The sequence below is a fragment of the Hoplias malabaricus genome, chromosome 7 (assembly GCF_029633855.1).
Source record: "Hoplias malabaricus isolate fHopMal1 chromosome 7, fHopMal1.hap1, whole genome shotgun sequence".
Taxonomy (NCBI): Eukaryota; Metazoa; Chordata; class Actinopteri; order Characiformes; family Erythrinidae; genus Hoplias; species Hoplias malabaricus.
In genome coordinates this window covers 10,265,684-10,287,245 of record NC_089806.1, presented here as the reverse complement: position 1 = coordinate 10,287,245, position 21,562 = coordinate 10,265,684, and the positions used below count along the sequence as shown (strand labels likewise).

The window sequence follows — 21,562 nt, the reverse complement described above, 5'->3', positions numbered from 1 at the left end:
CTGTCATTCACTCCACACTGAGCTGCACATTCACCATAAAGGTCAGACTCCGTATCAATGTAAAACTTACTGCCTCGATTTTGCTCTTGTTTTCGGGTTTGTATATCGTTTCTTTGCCCGTTTTCGCCTGTACGTGGATTTAAATCGAAGATACGTCGCGGAATAATCGATAGTTTCTTCCTCAGCGCTTGAAAAAAATAATATTAATCCCATTTGTATGAGTGGCATTGTGAGCCCTGGATGACTATGGGAGGACTTAACGGCTTTTAAATTGGAAAAAACTCAGATTTGAGGCAATTAATTATTTTTCTTTTTCTTCGTGGACAACCTGTGGATGAGCCTGAAGTAGAGGAAGCCCATCATGGCTACAACTTAAAGCTTTAGGCGCCATTTGCTTCATAGGTTTGTGTTTGTATTTGTATTTATACTTGGATGAGTCCCATTCGTGACACTCCTGTCTTCTCCTATGGGCCTTTAACACCAAGGGTTGAAGTTCAGATTCTTGGCTCTCCTCCACGTTTGTAGGCTCTGTGAAACACTTTTCAGACTAGGAACTCTTCAGCTTGTATTTGTGTGCCAAGATGTCATCTGGGATCTCAGCAACTGAGAAAGTGGATGGCTTCACCAGAAAGTCTATGAGAAAAGCCCAGAAGCAGAGGAAAGCCCAGGGGTCAGCTCATTTCAGGTCTCATGGAGGAAGCCTGAGCCCTGGGGAACTTTCTGCCTTGCCCCAGCTCAGAGGTAAGGAGATAAGGCATGATGCACAAAATACTGCACCCATAGCCTTGTGGATTTCATAATATGCCGAAGTATACACTCTATTAAACGATTCCTCAATTGTTCTTATCTTCTAGGGCTGAATTATTTATCAGATTATTATCTCAATTTTCCAATCAGGACCTAATTTAGATCACTTGCACATAGAATTGAGCAATAGGACTGTATTACTGGTCTTGTTGGTATTGTACACTGCTTGCACGCACTAATATTCTGCACTCATTGTAGCTTTAACATACAGATTAGTCCATCTGTTCTTCTTCATATTTTGTTAGCCCCTTTCACCCTGTTTTATAATGGTCAGGAGCCCTTAAAGACTATCACAGAGCAGGTATGATTTGGGTGGTGGATCCTTCTCAGAGCTGCAGTGGTGCTGGTGTGTTAGTGCATGTTGTGTTTGTCAGAGTGGATCAGACACAGCAGTGCGGCTGGAGCTTTTTAAACACTTTGTCTACTCACTGTCCACTCTGTTAGACAAACAGTAGCTCATTGGTTTTCGCAAAGTTTGTGTTCTGTTGTCTCTAGTCCTTCATCAGTGGATAAACACAGGACTCTGCCCACAAGAATTAGATGGCCCTTGACCCAAGTATACAGTATTAAGCTTGTTTTGTGTTTTGTTTAACCAGTCGGGCCAGCTGTAAAAGGCAGGACAGTAATTCTTCTCTCCAGCAATCCAGAAGACTGAATATTTCTCACCTTCTGGGTAAAAGTAACATTTTGGTTTCTGGAAAAGTTGGCTCACATCATTTGGAAGTTTTATAATCTTTATAAATAAAAACTTAAGGGTATTTAGAGTTGGGCAGGGTGATGTATTTTTATATTGTCTGTATTTAAATGTCACTGACAAGCTGCATAATTAGTCCTGTTTCATTGGATTAAGTGAAAATTAGTATGAAAAAGGAATAAAAAGCCGTTTTAAATTGCCTGTGTCAAAAATCACAATGCATATAATACTCTATTATATATTTGGACTTATTCCAACTTTCATATCTCTTAATGTCTTGTAGAGAAACATTTGATTTTCTGCATATTTAGGTATATAATGTTTTTCTGCTCAGCTCACAGAGGGCTGAGGTGTTTGATAGTAAGTTGTATTACCGTTAAACTCAAGAAAAACTGGGGCAACATGCATAGAATTTAAACAAGCTGTGCATTTCAATGGATCTTTAAGGAACCAAATGTGACTCCTTTGAACTAGTAGTGGTTTAGGTAGTGGGATTTGCCCCCACAGTGTGGAATGATGAAATGTGAAAGATGATGACACCTAATGCAATAATATATCATTAATGTAGTTTTACAAAGGTGCTTAAATGTCTTAAGGAGGCTTATCGAACCCTGGTTGAGTACAAGGGCAGTGAGCGTAAAGGGAATTAACAATATTAATAAATGTGTAGCTCAGGAAAACATTTCCACATTCATATTTTCGTATGGCAGTGCATTTCCTTCAATGGCTTACTGAGGAAATAACACATTAGAAGGCTGTGAGAAACCAGACTTATCTCTGATCAGCCGGCTGGTCCAATGGGAACTCCTCCTCTCGTCCTGCCACAAGGCCCTTACCTGGTTCTGATGTTGGATTTGCAGTTCTAGGAAGATCCTTCATCACTGTGACAAATTTTTGTGGGGGTTCTTTAAACTCTGAAAAGAGACACTTCTCATATTTCTGTTTAGAAACTTGATTTTTCATAGAAATACTCTTTTGATAGAAAGTGTCTTCAGGCATTTAAACTAGAAAATATTTGAGCAGTGTGATGGCGACATTAAGGTGTGGAGCAGAATGTAGGTAAGGTGGATAACCCTTAACCCAGCCACATGGCATTTAGCTTGTTTTGTTTTTGATTGTTCAGTCAGGTTTGCTGTCAAACGTTGTACAAATGTGTTTCATCAATGGTACATTGTGTTGTGTGTCGCGTTGTTCACTTTCAATAGGTCTCAATGAACCAGGGTAAATTTTCAAGCTTGCCTAAGAACTCCATGTCTGCATGAAAAATACAACGTGCTCTAACTAAAATATTAGACATTATTCACTGATAGTTATGTCTTGTGCAGCTTTTGAGGTCCACCTTTTCTGCTTTTTAATGTACTTGAGCCTGATCTAGGCGTGTTCAACCTCTTCAGTGTTTTTGGACCTGCTTTTAACTTTGGTCTAATTCGGTCAGAACCACAACAATATTTACTGTGAATGCGATCTTATTAAACATGTGCTAATGCACTGTGCTTGTATTGGTATTGTACAGTGGACAATATCGTTTTCCTCTGCATTTAACCCATCTATGCAATGACCCCACACACACACACATAGTGTTGAGCAGGTAGCCATTCCCAGCTCCTGGGGAGCAGCTGGGCATTAGGTACCTTACTAAAGGGCACAGGACAGTGTGTTTCATAAAGCTGAAGTTGGCTGGGTTACTTTATCTAGAAACTAAAATTTTAATCTGCTCTAGAGTTCTTCTATTAGACGAACTCTTGGTTTTGTTTCCAGCTTTCTGAAATAAGTTCAGATGCATGGTCCAAAGTTATCTCTTTCTGAGGAATGCTGCAGGATACAGAATAACTGTTATGGTAAGTGATTTTGTAGAGATGGCATCATATTCTCAAATCCCTTTGGATTAATTATCAAAGTCTTCTAATTTTAAAATGAAAGCAAACATTTTAATTTATTTCTAGCGCTGTGAAGAATGTCTGATCCCGCTAAAGGTGTATTTGGGCCACTGCTGGCTGCCCAAATCACCTGCCTTACATTTAGTCTAAATTGTTCTGCTTTTTCAAGCAGAACGGGTTTGTTTGCTTTGAGAAATTATAGTTCCCAGAATACTGGCATGTCGCAAATCACAAATGCATGAACTTTGCCTTGAATTCATGTAGCCTTTGCAAAACAGTGAAGATTTCTCTTTTACTGAAGCAGCAAGTACTGGGACTAATGCTTTACTGCAGTCTGTGTCCAAAAGTATTTTGACACTCCTCAAAATGAGTGATATCAGCTGCTTTAAGCTGCACCCATTGTGGACACAGATGTGTAATTGTGCACAAACTGCTTGTATAATCTCCATAGTAAAGATTGTTATTTAAATGTGAAATGGAGGCCACACTTGACTAAGGACATTATGTTCCGTGCTAATTGTCAGCTAGAGAGGTGTAAATCTCCAAGAGGGAGAATTCCAAACTTTGAAAATCATAAACAGAGGTGAGGATATTGGATATTGCTAACTGCTAACTTGCTAATTGCTAACAAGTTACAAAACAGTTTCTGTGGTAATTCAAACAGTAAATAAAAACTTACAGATAAGTTCAACTTCAGTCATGTACAAACAACAGATTTTTTTTTTCAATCAAACCTGCCATTCCACATTTAAAAGACACAGAACTTCTGAATGTAAACAAACCAGAGAGAACAGCATTTGCCCATAATCATAGATGTTCTCTTTAAGTGACTGATGTCTGACAACATGGCATTTCACTGTGACAGACACTCGGTCTATCACATAATAAGCCAAAATGGTCACATTACAGAATGAACCAGTCCTGCCAGGAGTGATAATTGAATGTACCTTGGTTTGCTTGAGGGGGACGTCAGACCAGAGATCTCAGGAAGACCAGAGTGTCTTTGGACCACTCCAGGGCTCAAATACAGCTTTCGCATTTGACCACCACCTGGGTTTGGTAGTGAGAATATGTCCTTAAATGTTAATGGATGTAAAAGGAGAAATTCTTTGTTGCATGTAATTATAGAAATGTAAAAATAATAAATTAAGACTGACATAAGCTACAGTCCATTGCAATATGGAGTGTAATGGAAAGACACTGGCCACTCGTAGGAATCTGAGTTTACTTGCAATAATAGCCTCTGTGCCTGTAGGCCACAGTGCATTATGGGTTTTAAATGTGCGCTGGGTGAGTGGAGGGGTCATCACATAGCCCCCAGCAGAGTGGTAAGGAGTGGGGCACCACTGCAATTCACTATGGCTTTTGACCCTTGACCCCTGTGTATCATCCCATGCTAAGTTTTTTGTTCATTGGTTTGACCAAAGTTGAGTATTTGCATTTGTTTTGATTTTTTGGTTGTTTTTTTAACCTTTTACTATCCTTTTTAATAATTCAAAATTGCAGCCTCTTCAGCTTGTTTAGATATTTTTTTCAAAGGTGTATTGAGATTCTGAACTAGATCATTAGGAGTTTTATGACTATCCTTATTTAAAGTTAATACATAATGCTTTAATAATTTTTTTAAAGTCATTAATATTTTATTTAATTGGTAAAGAATTTTCTTAAATGTTACTTTTTGAAGTGCTACAATATTTTTCCTGGAGGAAGGATTTACATTACACTACCCAACTCTGGTAGTGTCACTAATGAGGATCATATCCAGTTCTGTTCACACTTGCCCAATCAGATACATTCTTGTCACTCTGAAGACACTCTGCAGACCACACTTTTCCCCCTTTTTCTTTCCCTTCTCTTGAGCAATCGGGACCATTTCATTTCTGCGTCCCTTTCTTCATGGGCAGTGAACTAGTGGTCATGGCAAATCTCAAGTGGAAATTTGAACTGGATGTTTACAGTCTGGGAATGAACTGGGAGTTAAATAAATGAAGGGTGGCCTGACTTTTGTACAGTTCTGTGTATGTTCAAGGGTTATATACAAAAACGGAAACACCATTTATCCTTTTTATTAAAAACATTTACCTTGTACTTCTCACTGGCCACTTTATTAGAAACTCCTTATGGTGACACTATACAGGTGAAGATTTACAGACTGAATTTCATCCCCTTCCTCTAATCACAGGACCAGAGTTTTCCACATACTATTGGTGCAGTTGAATATTCTCAGAACAGCACTGACACTTGCGTGTGTGTGTTGATGGGGTTTTTACACTTCAGTGTCACTGCTGTGTTGAGAGTTGACCGCTGCCCATAAGTATTCAGACAGTAGGAGCTCTATAGTCAGAAACTGACCATCGATTTAAAGGATAATTAATGGAAAATAAAACCTGTGTTCAAAGAAATGTTAGGTGAGGAAGGTGTAAATTTTGTATTATAAAATATAAAAATTCAGCAAACTACACTGTTTTATTGCCCTAATCGTCGTCTTTATGGGTTGTATCTGTGTGGAGTTGGAGCCTGTTTGTATCGGTTTTAAAAAAAGTAAATGGAGTCACCAGAACATATTTAACCTCCTCACATGCCTTTTCACTAACAAGAATTTCACCTCAAGAGACATTACCGTAACATTTATGTCAGAACCAGCTGAGGCACGTGTACAATGTGTGTAATGTGGATTTTGCAATCAAATAAAGCCGCCGCCCACTTTTCTTTAAACAATGCTTCAAGTGATGGATAAAACTTAGATGCCAGTAAATCATGTTTAAAAAGGCTCAAAAGTAAAAGTGTCAAACTTGATGTTTAACTTTTACTCAGAAAATTAGAACATTTTTCATTCATTCATTCATTTTCTGTAACCACTTCATCTGGTTTTGGATCCTATTGGAAATAAACTTCATAGGGCACCAGTATGTCATAGGACAAATGATAAAATAAAAAACCTTTAAACTGCAATAGCAATTGCTTAAAGAAGTAAAACAAAAAACATGTGGTGGAGAGGATAAATATAAAAGAGGTGTGGGGAAAACAAAATCCTGAACTTAGTCTTTGAAGTACAGATTTAAAGCGTAATATCTTAACCCTGCCTCATTAAAGCTCCACAATATACAAAAGCGGTAAGTGATTACAAGTGGAAAAATTATTTAAATTATTATCATCATTGAGCAGATTTTCTTTTAAAACCTGAGTGTCAATGCATGCTCTAGTCAGTGTTTTTAAGGAGGAATTCTGCTTGATCGTGCTCTGATGATATGGGAACAGACAGCCAGTGGAAAATTCCTCTAACGTTTAAGTCATTTCATTATTTCATGCTCCGTTTGAGGTGCTGAATACAATTTAAAAATGTGTACAATATTTATGTAATATTTTGTATGTGTATAAAATTTTATTCCATCAGCGGTTGAAATCAGGTTTTATGCGTCTGAACTCGGGTGTTTTGTAAGAAGTTTGTTGTGTCTGTGCTGTTCTAATAATTCGGTTACTGTCCGTGGTAACGTGCTGTGTGATAGAAATACAGCAGATGGAGATAAAAAGCTGATGGTGTCTTTAAAAATAAATAAATATATAAACTGCAACTTTAACTAGCCACTGTAACGTGTTTCTCAATGTCAGTTTTTGTTTAAATCACATTTAAAAAACATTTATAGTGTGTGTGTGTGTGTGTTATATACTGTATTTCATGTACTTGTATGTTATGTTGTTATAAGATTCTTAGAGTAGTTTTCTAGGGTGAGGCTCCTACTGTTGAAATGGGCCTAAATTCCACCTTCTATAACAGCTCTGACTGAAGTAAACTCTGCCTGCATGTCACCTTCACTGCTGGTTTCCATGGTTAAAAAACACTGAATAAGTATAGTAAAATAACCTAGTGGAGCAATACGTCATTTTACAAGTTTAGCAAATATTTAAGATTACATTTTAGTTTTTTAATTATTTTTGTCATTTTGTTTAGCACTATATCCACATTAGATGAAGATTCTAATTTCTTTGTAGTCCCTGAATGAACTAGTTTATGATCCATGGGGTGGGTCCCACATAGGGGCAACCATTTTTCATACAGGTTAAACATATAATCTCTGACACATACAGGCCGCTAGGTGTCACTATAATAACTGTTACTTTATAAATTTTTAAATTCCTTCATTCTTTCATTGTCTGTAAACGCTTTATGAGTTCAGAGTTATGGCATCAGCCGTTATGTAAAAAAGGTTTATAGGGAAAATATTAGGCAAAATTGACTGATTACTTTTAATAAATTGAATAAAAGCTGTATGTAAAAGCTGCTCTTTATATAAAGAGCTGTGTTTGAGAGAGGGAAAGTAGCTGTGCAACTAGTAATACTGCATAATGGACATAACTGGAACTACTGTACTAGAAATTATTTACAATTTGATTCATAATTAAACATAATTTCTGTTGATTTTAAGAGTGATTCGGAGAGTACTGAGTACTTATTCAGAAATCAAAGCCTGAATACTGCTGTTTGATTCCTCACTACCTTCTTTATGGAGAACCTTTTTATACAAGTAGCTGCTTAAAGTATATATAAGTAAATATAATATTTAATCAGTAATTTAGGTCCAAAAACCTACAAAAAGTTTTTAAAATACTTTTTTAAAGTTTTGAAGCTAAGCTCCACCACATACACAATCATAACAAGATGTTTACACAAGATTCTTGAATATTTGCCACAGGCTACGACTGTAGATCTAAGACTATGAGCTGAAACATGAGCAGACATACTTTCTGTAGGGTTAGCAGGTGCAAGGCCTGTTAAAGAATTTAAGATTGTTTAAAGAGCTGTAGACTAAAACATTTCACCGCACACATTTCTTTGTGTTTGAAAAAGCCCCTGGCGCTGCAGCTGGACAAGTGAAAATGACAGCAGTCGACGGCTGACAGATCAATCACTCAGAAAAGTGTCTTACATAATGCACACAACTATGTGTGTCAGGGCAGTGAAGCTGTGTGTGTGTGTGTGTCTCTGTCTCTCTCTCTCTGTGTGTGTTGGACATTAGAGCATTGATTTACACTGCTGGGCAAAAAAGGATTATCTCCATACAGTCTGGGTTACATAATCTCACCGCAGTACCTGTAGTCAAGTACAACGTACAAAAGTACAGTTTTGAGTTTGGTCAAATTTTATATACACCTTTCAGTCACAACATTAAAGTGACCCCATGTTTCTACTCACTTTTTTTTACTTTATCACCTTCACATATTGTTTAGGTACCCTTTTAATCCTACAGTTACAGACCGGTGTTCAGGAGCTACACTGAGCTGGTGTTATTTAGGTTGTGGATCATTCTCATCACTGCAGTGTGTTGCATTGGTATGAGTGGATCAGACACAGCAGTGCCACTGCAGTTTTTAAAGGCTAAGCACCAGCTCTATGAAAGTGTCATACAAATAAATACAGTGGAATTTGAGTTCCTAACTTGTGTTTATTGATAGTCAGAAAACATGTTATTTCTTACTAATTGAAGGAATAAGGTTTAAAAGACCGTTGGTCTCTCCCACCCCCCTCCCCCCCCCCCCCCCCCACACACACACCCCAAACGGAGTTGGGAAACTCTAATAGGCGTCTTGCCTGTGACGTAGATGGTGGACAACAACTCTAGAAGCTGCACTTAATTTAATGCACAATGACGAAAAGGTGTGTTGTTTTTGGCTGCAATAATTCAACGTACAGTGGGACATCTGTGCACAAATGGCCCAAAGATCCCCAAATAATCACTCCGTTATCTGTAGTGCTCATTTCACTGGCGCTTTTCCAACAATATGGGCATGTAAGGAAACCAACGAAAGGTGTTCAAGAGCCTCTGTAACATGGAGGTAAACAGGGTAAGGACACTCACTTCGCCTGTTTTAGTTGGTGTTAGTTAACGTTAGCTTGACTCGCTAAACTCGGTGTCTCAGATTATACTCGGCTACGTAGCTGCATTACGGAGGTTTATAGTGTCGGATGAATTCGAGTTCGACTTCGATCCCATTTACAAGAATAACGGTACCTCTAAATTTGAGTTTAGCTTATTGCTAATCTATTGTCGTGAATAATGTTGGTTATTTAGCTAGCTAGATACTGTCATAACGGTGTTTTACCGCAGCATTGTTTAGCTGTTGTCCACCAGTGACGTCACGGTTGCGTTCAAGAATTTCCGTAGCGAGCTCGAGTTTTTCCGTCAGTTTTAAAAAATTTTCAAATTGTCAGTTTTAAAGCAAATTAAGCATTATATTTTTATTTAAATTCATATGATATATGTCAGTAACTAAAATAATGTGAAATATTCATGGAGGTCCATTAAGTGGTGCTTAGCCTTTAAAGACCCGTGTCACTGCTGGACTGAGAATCCTCAAACAACCAAAAATATTCAGCCAACAGTGTCCTGTGTCCACTGATGAAGGGCCAACTTCATTTTCAACTTCATTTTTGGAAGTTTGTAGAGTGTTATGGACTTTGGTCAGATCTGCACCTATCCAGTTATTGTTGTCAATCATTAAATAAATGTAGCTGTATGTGTGCTGTCTGGCTGTGAATCAATCTCTCTGAGCCAGAGCATGGTGGTGTGGGAGTGTAGCGAGTGATTAAGAGAAACCCACTGCTGCCTGTGCAAGGTCACAAACACTGGATCCACTTTGTACTAACAGAGTTCAGCCAAGTTCATTTCAGGCCTCGTAAAAAACCCAGCTGCTGTTTTAAGTGTGCTAATTTAGGGTTGGACAGTGTAATTTATATTTTTCATTATCAGAAGATTACTGTGATAAACATTACGCTTGTTAGACTATAGTTAGGGAACACAATTGTACCTTATTCTGTTAAAATTGTAGATTTTAAAATTGTGTTGACTTCATACTCTCCCTATATCATGTTCCTTTATTTTACTCAGATTTATAATGAAATTTACAGATACTCCTTTTTAAAGGTACATTTGCACTGTTTGTACATTCAGTGACCAACAATGTACCTCTACCGTACCGTTTCTTTTTTCTTCTTCCTTCTGCTGCGTTTTACAGTTTAATAAACATTGTGAGCCACATTTTGAATATGACTCAACCATTATTGCCAGTCTTCAGTTAAATCTGTGCAGCTGAGAGCAAAATGAAAAGACGAATCAAACTAAATGTTCAACTATTAAGTAAACACCAATTAAAAGTCAGGGTGGAGGAAATAACCAACAGGAAAAAAAAAACGGATTCAGGTTTTCCAATATTTTCCCATGTAGCAATAGGGCTGGACAATAATTAAATATCGATTATATATCACAGTATAAATGTTTTCAATAACGATTGATTTTTTTAAAAACACATTTTCAATATTTCAATAAACAATATTAACATCGTCTGTCACTGATTGACGTGAATTACATAATCTCACTGCCCTCAGTGTTAAAGTTAGCTTAAAATAATTAATATTGACAAAGCCAAGAGGTTTATATTTGACTGTGATGTTGTTCATATTGATATCAGAATTTGAAATTTAGAAATATTTCATGATACAGGGGGTCCTCGGTTTACGACGATCCATTCCTACGCCGCGTCATAAATCGATTTTCGGTGTAAGTCCGAAAATTCGTACATGCTGTACGTAAGTAACATACTGTAAGCACTTATCCTATCCTAACACCTATTCTTCTCGGTCCCGAGACGTGTAACCGTGTATTCTTCCGCCGCGCACAACAAACATGAAGTTCATTTTATGACGCAAAACCACTTAAGTTGAAACAAGGCTTAATACAGTAAATGGGAGATGTGTCATAACCACGAAACATCGTAACTCGGGACTGACGTAACCTGCTGACCACCTGTATAAGTTTTGTCCATTTCGTCCAGCTCTATGTATAAACTAACAGTTCAATCTCCACTTTTAATCATGCTAAATTAGTAAATCAACTTTTTAAATTGATTTTAGAGGCTTGCTTGAACTCATACTTAACTCTAATGCAAGTGTGAGGAAGTTTAAGAAAAGTCTTAAGAACATATATTTTTAATTGTACCTTGAATTTTTCATCTGCGAATAGTTAGGAGTTAGTAGTTTTTCAGTCCATTCATCCAGAAAAGGCTGTCCACTTTTCTTTTCTTTGGGCAGTGCGAATCTGATGGTGGAACTGTGTTTGATGTAATATTAGCTGAAGCACATGTTGACAAACTGACTGCCTGCTGAGTGATGTCTCTGCTGTCAATGAAGTCGTTTTACACGCTCCAAGATTGGACTGCAGGAAATTAAAGGAGATCATGTAGAATGTAGACAGATTGTGATCAGAGTTTGTTTTCCTCTCTGATGTTTTGTTGTTTGTCTGTACTAAATTGCATATAGGTCTGAATCCAGATCGATTACCTGCTCTTGGAGTAAAGTGTTGTGTACGACTGTGCTATACAGGGTGGGCCATTTATATGGATACACCTTAATAAAATGGGAATGGTTGGTGATATTAACTTCCTGTTTGTGGCACATTAGTATATGGGAGGGGGGAAACTTTTCAAGATGGGTGGTGACCAAGGTGGCCATTTTGGATCCATCTTTTGTTTTTTCAATGGGAAGAGGGTCATGTGACACATCAAACTTATTGGGAATTTCACAAGAAAAACAATGGTGTGCTTGGTTTTAATGTAACTGTATTCTAAATGGCTCACCCTGTAAAGTCTGAGCTGAGAAACACAAGAATTGTGATGGTGGCCTTTCTAGATTTCAGTCATAGAAATTGATTCATATTCCTCACTGAGTCTTTAGCTGGATGACAGAGAAGAGCGAATAGATCCTGTTGATCAGTGTGATATGTGGATTGTGTAATTTAACCCTTTGAAGTGCTGTAACTTTTTTTGAGAATGTGGTTTTGGAGCTGGATCACTCTCTCATGCATTGTCAGACATCGATGATGCTGAAATGATTAGATTGTAAGAGAAATTGAAATTGGTAAGGTGTAGTATACTGGTTTTTCCAGCTCTAGAGATGTACCTAGTCGTGGCTGCACCAGGACTGTGGCTTTGTTTTGAGAGTTTTAACAGTGGCTCTCCTTGTGGTTCCAGGGCTCTGTGTTTTGTAAACAGTGATTCTGAAAAGTTTCTGTTGTGGGTCGTTAATGACAGTGTTGAGTTTGAATCATTATTTCTGAGTCTGGTAGTACAGCGTGTGTAATAGTGTGTTTGTTTCTTCAGATGTGCCAGAGATGCCAACATCATGACTCACAGGGAGATGGGCCATGTTGCCACGGCAACCAGGAGCCTGCGGCGCTAATGGCAATTCTTGGCCGAGTGACTGACAGGCGACTGCATGTTACTCATCTGTCTGTCTCTCTCCATCTCTTTGTGAGAGCACACACAAATTTGTGGATGCACAAGGGTGCATGTTCCTTCACATGTTACAAATTATATCTGTTTTCCACAGTCTCATTAAAACGGCCGTGTTTGACATGCTTTGGTCAAAATACCACAAAGATCAAACAACACAGCATTTTTTTTTATCCTATATAAACAGCCCTGTTCTTAATGGCTGGTTTCAATGGACAATACAAAACTGCCTGGGTTGATTTATTTCACAGTTTGTGGGTCGGTAGGAGATCCAGATATAAGCTCCAAAAATAATGAGCTAATGCACTCAAAAAGTAATTATGCTACTTTCCCCCACCCCTTTTTTTTTATGTTGTTGGAGACTTTTGGAGACTCGGACATGAAAGCACATATTGTTCTGCATTTATTGTACAGCCCCTCCCTGTCCCACAGCACTACTGTCTCCCTGTAGCTGCACTCAGACCCACAGCCTCTCCACTCTGCGTCCAGTCTGTAAATGTAAATGTTTCTTCAGTGTGACACTAAAATAAATCACTGCATTAGACTCACATAGTCTCAATCAGATGGCCTACTCTTTCTGTGAGCCAACACAATGTGTATACGTTAGGTTTCAACCAGAACATAAACATAAGTAACTTTGCCAGAGTGTCTTTTTTTAACGTCACTTTGCCTGTCTCAGGCCGGTCTTTTAATTAAATTTGATATACAAACACTTAACAATACAGGACAAAACTGTGAAACCCACTGTAAACTGGGTCTAGAAAAAGCATTAGTCATGAAGTTATTTTAACAAGTGATGGCCATTTTCAATGACAAAAATAATAAAACCAACCAAGAATAAACAGAAAAGTTAGTTAGTTGTAGTTCTAAACCTAGTGGTGGTGTCTTGGACAATGGACAGTTATGCAAATTAGGCGATGACACAATTTACCGACTTTTTACGACAGCCGATAGCTGCCTTCCTTGCTGAGGAGTTGGCAGCACTGTATATGACATTCTGCTAGTAGATGAGGCATGAGCATCAGCATCTACGTCAGCACTAGTCTTCCTCTCCTGTCCAGTGAAATAACACTATGGAGCTCATGATATTCAAAACAAACAATGCCTACTACAGCCAGTCACTCACGAAACAGATTGCTCTTTTTAGTTTGCTTCTTTACACTGTCAGGAAAACTGTCACTGTGGTGGTACACTCAAGGGTACATATTCATACCTTTAGTTAGGGAACACAATTGTTCAAATTTTTTCTATTATAGTTGTAGAATTTAAAATTGTTTTTCATCCACTGATGCTGTTTTATTTGACCCAGTTGTATAATGAAATCTTAGAGATACCCCCCTCTCCTTCTGGAGAAGAGAATATAATGTTTGTGTGGGGAACAAAACTGGACTTTAACACAACTTTTACCTTTTAAAGCTGCATTTACACAGTTTGTACCTTTACTGACAATAATGTATCTCTACCGTACTTCTGACAGTGTAGGTTTAGCTCTGAAGCTACAAATTGATAAAACTAACAAGCATGAGAATCATATGTACACAAGTTAGCATAAGGTATTTCAATATACACGGGGGGGGGGCATTTATATGGATACATCTTAATAAAATGGGAATGTTTGGTGAGATTAACTTCCTGTTTGTAGCACATTAGTATATGAGACTGGGGGAAACTTTTCAAGATGGGTGGTGGCCATTTTGGATCCAACTTTTGTTTTTTTCAGTGGGAAGAGTGTAATGTGAAACATCAAACTTATTGGGAATTTCACTAGAAAAACAATGGTGTGCTTGGTTTTGTGAAACTACGGATACTGGTAGCCTGTGCTAGCATTTCTCCTGCGGTGTTATCAGTGTGTGAAGAGTGGGAGACGAGGGTTGCATTGACAATCCAATACAATGGGCAGCACTTTGAACACATTTTATAAGTGGTCAGAAACTTGTAAATAACTCATGAAACAATAAAGTTACATTAAAACCATTTCTTGTGAAATTCCCAATAAGTTTGATGTGTTACATGACCTTTCCATTGAAAAAACAGAAGTTGGATCCAAAATGGCCGACTTCAAAATGGCCACCATGGTCACCACCCATCTTGAAAAGTTTCCCCCCTCCCATATACTAATGTGCCACAAACAGGAAGTTAATATCACGAACCATTCCCATTTTATTAAGGTGTATCCATATAAATGGCCCACCCTGTATTTCAGTAGAATATATACATTTTACCATGAGAACCATTATTTTGTTTTTGTATTTTTGAACCTCATAGTTAAATGATGAGGCTTGGACTGTAAATATGCTCCAGTATTAAAATTGGGATATTTTTCTAATTTTGCTGGGAGCATGTTCCCCTCTCGTTTTCTGAGCACTGTTTATATTTGGTGTGTGATTGTGCTTTGGCTGAAATAGTTTTCTCAGCGTTTACATTTCACTTCTTTTTGTTCAGTGTTGTCTTATTATAATCAAAACACAGCACGTCCAAATCAGAATCACATGACTAGCAGAATCACGTGACTACAGCTTGATTGCATGGTTTTAAACGGACTTTACATGAACACATAGTGGGGAAATACGAGAGGAAAAAAAAAACAACCACAAAAAAGTTTAAATAATGTGATATAATAAATATAGACAAGATTAGAAGTTCTGATTAATTAGAAGTTTGATTAATTGCCCAGCCCTCATTTCTGTTTCAAAGTGTTAGTCTGTTTGTGAGATTGGAGAATGAATGTATTCATAATATAAAAACATCTGAGACGTCTTTCATGTTGAAGGCCTCTTCATTCACTCAAAAGCTTGGGCTTTGTAACAGACACTGTGTGTGTGTGTGTGTGTGTGTGTGTGTCTCTTTGTAAAGGACAAGTCTCATGTTAAATAGAGAAAACCTGGAGTTGTTTTTAGAAATTAGCATATTTGTCAGTGCCTCATGGGTTTATCTGCTTTTGTTTCCACGTTTGGGACAAATTGAGATATGAAAGCTTGGCATTGGGATTTCCCCTGTCCGTATTTTATAAAACAAACTGCAAAAGTAGCCATTTTGAATGAATAGTTTTAATGATGATGTTAAAAACCAAGCCTTATTTCTCTCTGACATTATTAGGAGTGTTACAGGTTCAGTTACAAGGTTAGGTTTCTTTTAATGCTTATTCAGGTTTATTTGGCCCCAATTTTGTGTTGTTTAGATTGTTTGTTGCGTGTGATTGTGAACATTAGCTGTGCTGTGTTATGGTGGTGGTGTTGTAAATGGTAACACACACAGGGCCGTAGTGCTGGGTTATGATGGTGTTGTTGTAAATGGTAACACACGCAGGGTGTAGTGCTGGGTTACGACGGTGTTGTGGTAAATGGTAACACACACAGGGCCGTAGTGCTGGGTTATGACGATGTTGTTGTAAATGGTAACACACGCAGGGTGTAGTGCTGGGTAATGACGGTGTTGTAAATGGTAACACACACAGGGCCGTAGTGCTGGGTAATGACGGTGTTGTTGTTAATGGTAACACACAGGGTGTAGTGCTGGGTTACGACGGTGTTGTTGTAAATGGTAACACACACAGGGCCGTAGTGCTGGGTTATGACGATGTTGTAAATGGTATCACACACAGGGTGTCGTGCTGGGTAATGACGGTGTTGTTGTAAATGGTAACACACACAGGGTGTAGTGCTGGGTAATGACGGTGTTGTTGTAAATGGTAACACACACAGGGCCGTAATGCTGGGTAATGACGGTGTTGTTGTAAATGGTAACACACGCAGGATGTAGTGCTGGGTAATGACGGTGTTGTTGTAAATGGTAACACACGCAGGATGTAGTGCTGGGTAATGACGGTGTTGTTGTAAATGGTAACACACGCAGGATGTAGTGCTAGGTAATGACGGTGTTGTTGTAAATGGTAACACACACAGGGCCGTAGTGCTGGGTAATGACGGTGTTGTTGTAAATGGTAACACACGCAGGATGTAGTGCTGGGTAATGACGGTGTTGTTGTAAATGGTAACACACACAGGGCCGTAGTGCTGGGTAATGACGGTGTTGTTGTAAATGGTAACACACGCAGGATGTAGTGCTGGGTAATGACGGTGTTGTTGTAAATGGTAACACACACAGGGCCGTAGTGCTGGGTAATGACGGTGTTGTTGTAAATGGTAACACACGCAGGATGTAGTGCTGGGTAATGACGGTGTTGTTGTAAATGGTAACACGCAGGATGTAGTGCTGGGTTATGACGGTGTTGTTGTAAATGGTAACACACACAGGGCCGTAGTGCTGGGTTATGACGATGTTGTTGTAAATGGTAACACGCAGGATGTAGTGCTGGGTAATGACGGTGTTGTAAATGGTAACACACACAGGGCCGTAGTGCTGGGTTATGACGGTGTTGTTGTAAATGGTAACACACACAGGGCCGTAGTGCTGGGTTATGACGGTGTTGTAGTAAATGGTAACACACGCAGGGCCGTAGTGCTGGGTAATGACGGTGTTGTTGTAAATGGTAACACACAGCGTGTAGTGCTGGGTTATGACGGTGTTGTTGTAAATGGTAACACACGCAGGATGTAGTGCTGGGTTATGACGATGTTGTTGTAAATGGTAACACGCAGGATGTAGTGCTGGGTAATGACGGTGTTGTAAATGGTAACACACACAGGGCCGTAGTGCTGGGTTATGACGGTGTTGTTGTAAATGGTAACACACACAGGGCCGTAGTGCTGGGTTATGACGGTGTTGTAGTAAATGGTAACACACACAGGGCCGTAGTGCTGGGTTATGACGGTGTTGTTGTAAATGGTAACACACACAGGGCCGTAGTGCTGGGTTATGACGGTGTTGTTGTAAATGGTAACACACACAGGGCCGTAGTGCTGGGTTATGACGGTGTTGTAGTAAATGGTAACACACGCAGGGCCGTAGTGCTGGGTAATGACGGTGTTGTTGTAAATGGTAACACACAGGGTGTAGTGCTGGGTTATGACGGTGTTGTTGTAAATGGTAACACACGCAGGATGTAGTGCTGGGTTATGACGATGTTGTTGTAAATGGTAACACGCAGGATGTAGTGCTGGGTAATGACGGTGTTGTAAATGGTAACACACACAGGGCCGTAGTGCTGGGTTATGACGGTGTTGTTGTAAATGGTAACACACACAGGGCCGTAGTGCTGGGTTATGACGGTGTTGTAGTAAATGGTAACACACGCAGGGCCGTAGTGCTGGGTTATGACGGTGTTGTTGTAAATGGTAACACACACAGGGCCGTAGTGCTGGGTTATGACGGTGTTGTTGTAAATGGTAACACACACAGGGCCGTAGTGCTGGGTTATGACGGTGTTGTAGTAAATGGTAACACACGCAGGGCCGTAGTGCTGGGTAATGACGGTGTTGTTGTAAATGGTAACACACAGGGTGTAGTGCTGGGTTATGACGGTGTTGTTGTAAATGGTAACACACGCAGGATGTAGTGCTGGGTTATGACGATGTTGTTGTAAATGGTAACACGCAGGATGTAGTGCTGGGTAATGACGGTGTTGTAAATGGTAACACACACAGGGCCGTAGTGCTGGGTTATGACGGTGTTGTTGTAAATGGTAACACACACAGGGCCGTAGTGCTGGGTTATGACGGTGTTGTAGTAAATGGTAACACACGCAGGGCCGTAGTGCTGGGTAATGACGGTGTTGTTGTAAATGGTAACACACGCAGGGCCGTAGTGCTGGGTTATGACGGTGTTGTTGTAAATGGTAACACGCAGGGCCGTAGTGCTGGGTTATGACGGTGTTGTTGTAAATGGTAACACACACAGGGCCGTAGTGCTGGGTTATGACGGTGTTGTTGTAAATGGTAACACACACAGGGCCGTAGTGCTGGGTTATGACGGTGTTGTAGTAAATGGTAACACACACAGGGCCGTAGTGCTGGGTTATGACGGTGTTGTTGTAAATGGTAACACACACAGGGCCGTAGTGCTGGGTTATGACGGTGTTGTTGTAAATGGTAACACACACAGGGCCGTAGTGCTGGGTTATGACGGTGTTGTAGTAAATGGTAACACACGCAGGGCCGTAGTGCTGGGTAATGACGGTGTTGTTGTAAATGGTAACACACAGGGTGTAGTGCTGGGTTATGACGGTGTTGTTGTAAATGGTAACACACGCAGGATGTAGTGCTGGGTTATGACGATGTTGTTGTAAATGGTAACACGCAGGATGTAGTGCTGGGTAATGACGGTGTTGTAAATGGTAACACACACAGGGCCGTAGTGCTGGGTTATGACGGTGTTGTTGTAAATGGTAACACACACAGGGCCGTAGTGCTGGGTTATGACGGTGTTGTAGTAAATGGTAACACACGCAGGGCCGTAGTGCTGGGTAATGACGGTGTTGTTGTAAATGGTAACACACACAGGGCCGTAGTGCTGGGTTATGACGGTGTTGTTGTAAATGGTAACACACACAGGGCCGTAGTGCTGGGTTATGACGATGTTGTTGTAAATGGTAACACGCAGGATGTAGTGCTGGGTAATGACGGTGTTGTAAATGGTAACACACACAGGGCCGTAGTGCTGGGTTATGACGGTGTTGTAAATGGTAACACACACAGGGCCGTAGTGCTGGGTTATGACGGTGTTGTTGTAAATGGTAACACACAGGATGTAGTGCTGGGTTATGACGGTGTTGTTGTAAATGGTAACACACGCAGGATGTAGTGCTGGGTTATGACGATGTTGTTGTAAATGGTAACACGCAGGATGTAGTGCTGGGTAATGACGGTGTTGTAAATGGTAACACACACAGGGCCGTAGTGCTGGGTTATGACGGTGTTGTTGTAAATGGTAACACACACAGGGCCGTAGTGCTGGGTTATGACGGTGTTGTAGTAAATGGTAACACACGCAGGGCCGTAGTGCTGGGTAATGACGGTGTTGTTGTAAATGGTAACACACGCAGGGCCGTAGTGCTGGGTTATGACGGTGTTGTTGTAAATGGTAACACGCGCAGGGCCGTAGTGCTGGGTTACGATGGTGTTGTTGTAAATGGTAACACACACAGGTCCGTAGTGCTGGGTTACGATGGTGTTGTTGTAAATGGTAACACACGCAGGGCCGTAGTGCTGGGTTACGACGGTGATGTTCAAATGGTAACACACACAGGGCCGTAGTGCTGGGTTACGATGGTGTTGTTGTAAATGGTAACACACACAGGGCCGTAGTGCTGGGTTATGACGGTGATGTTCAAATGGTAACACACACAGGGCCGTAGTGCTGGGTTATGACGGTGTTGTTGTAAATGGTAACACGCGCAGGGCCGTAGTGCTGGGTTACGATGGTGTTGTTGTAAATGGTAACACACGCAGGGCCGTAGTGCTGGGTTATGACGGTGTTGTTGTAAATGGTAACACACACAGGGCCGTAGTGCTGGGTTACGATGGTGTTGTTGTAAATGGTAACACACACAGGGCCGTAGTGCTGGGTTATGACGGTGATGTTCAAATGGTAACACACGCAGGGCCGTAGTGCTGGGTTATGACGGTGATGTTGTAAATGGTAACACACGCAGGGCCGTAGTGCTGGGTTAGGTTAGCGCAGTTGTCTCTGGTTGCTTTGCTCAGCTAAAGCTCAGCATCTGTTTATGGAGTGTTGAGGTTTTGTTATTGGAAACCAAGCAGCAAAAAGGAGAGCAGGTTGAACTGAACTGTGTTGTACTCTGCCCAGGCACGTCACTGAGCACACATTCAGAAAAACACCAAGTGAAATAAAGCTTCTCCTCAACAACAAGATGTAAATATGCTCTAACAAGAGATAATGTCATGGTATGGTAACGCAAGATTAGACTTCACAACTTGGAATCGCTGCTCACTCTACACAATATTTACCCCTCGTGGCCTGTTGGGGATGTGACTATCACCAAACTACATGAGTAATTGGAGATGATGCTCACACTATACTCTCACCATCAGAAGGTTGCTGGCGAAGAGAGTCTGTCCCACAAATCCCATTCTTCCATAAAAATACACACCAGATACACTGTCTACTGTGTGGAGGGCAGTACTGTTTCCAACAAGACTTGAGTTGGAAAAACTGAAACATAATTAACAGTACAACAAGCTAAGCGTCCTGCTCATGGAAGTGACGTCTCGGTGTGTGCACTTGAAAGCAACACGACGATTAAAATGATACTATAAATTCAACTGTAAATTGGACTTACCCAACTGTAGTGGAGTGTGTGTGTGTGTACGTGCATGCCTGATGGGTAATGTGATTGATAAATCCTGTGATTGATAAGTCCCAGACGGAACATATTGATCTGTTTTTTGTGTAATTGCTGTACATTACACTTTACTCAGCTCTGTCCAAATACAGCCTTTTTTTTATCACAATTTGTCTGTTTTTGTCTCTCCTTGTACTATTCATTCATCCATGCATCCAGCAGTTAATAAGTCCGTTTGTCTGTCCATCCATGCCTTGTATGCATCTGGTCATCAATCTACAAGTAATCTTCAAGAATATGGCACAGTTATAATCCCTAATTAAATGTACTGAATATCTACCCTTAAGGCTAGCACCACAGTGACCGCAAAGAGGTACCACCACAGGAGCAGATTTTTCTGAGAGTGTAGCAAGCTGTGTTTCTGAAGTGGAACAGAAAGACCACATCTCATTGGGCACAGTACTGTGTCCTAAACATTGTGTTGTTTTTTGCAGCCGATCACAGCTCAGTGAACATTATCCAGTGGCTCAGTGTCCTGCCGAGGCTGAAATGGAAAGGGTTACATAACACAGAGCAGGACTGTGACGCTGCTGAATGATGGCCTAAAGACAAATCAGGATTATGAATAAAAACATTGATCTGCTCGATCAATACCTGTCCACAGGCCTGAACTTATTTAATAGGTCTGCACTGATTAGTTTG

At 40.1% G+C, this 21,562-nt stretch overlaps 1 protein-coding gene across 2 annotated transcripts in view; it reads left to right on the top strand.

Moving 5' to 3' along the window:
- The first annotated feature begins 46 nt into the window (after window positions 1-46).
- Window positions 47-21,562, top strand: part of ppp2r5a (protein phosphatase 2, regulatory subunit B', alpha isoform) — a 37,123-nt gene continuing 15,607 nt past the window's right edge. Inside the window, exons 1-2 of one of the 2 annotated variants that reach the window (XM_066676409.1) lie at window positions 47-402; window positions 526-741. In XM_066676409.1, coding sequence (XP_066532506.1) covers window positions 582-741 — 160 coding nt within the window. In that variant the 5' untranslated portion in view covers window positions 47-402; window positions 526-581. Of the gene's footprint in view, window positions 742-21,562 lie in introns of both variants that reach the window. The other variant, XM_066676410.1, reaches the window with a different exon arrangement.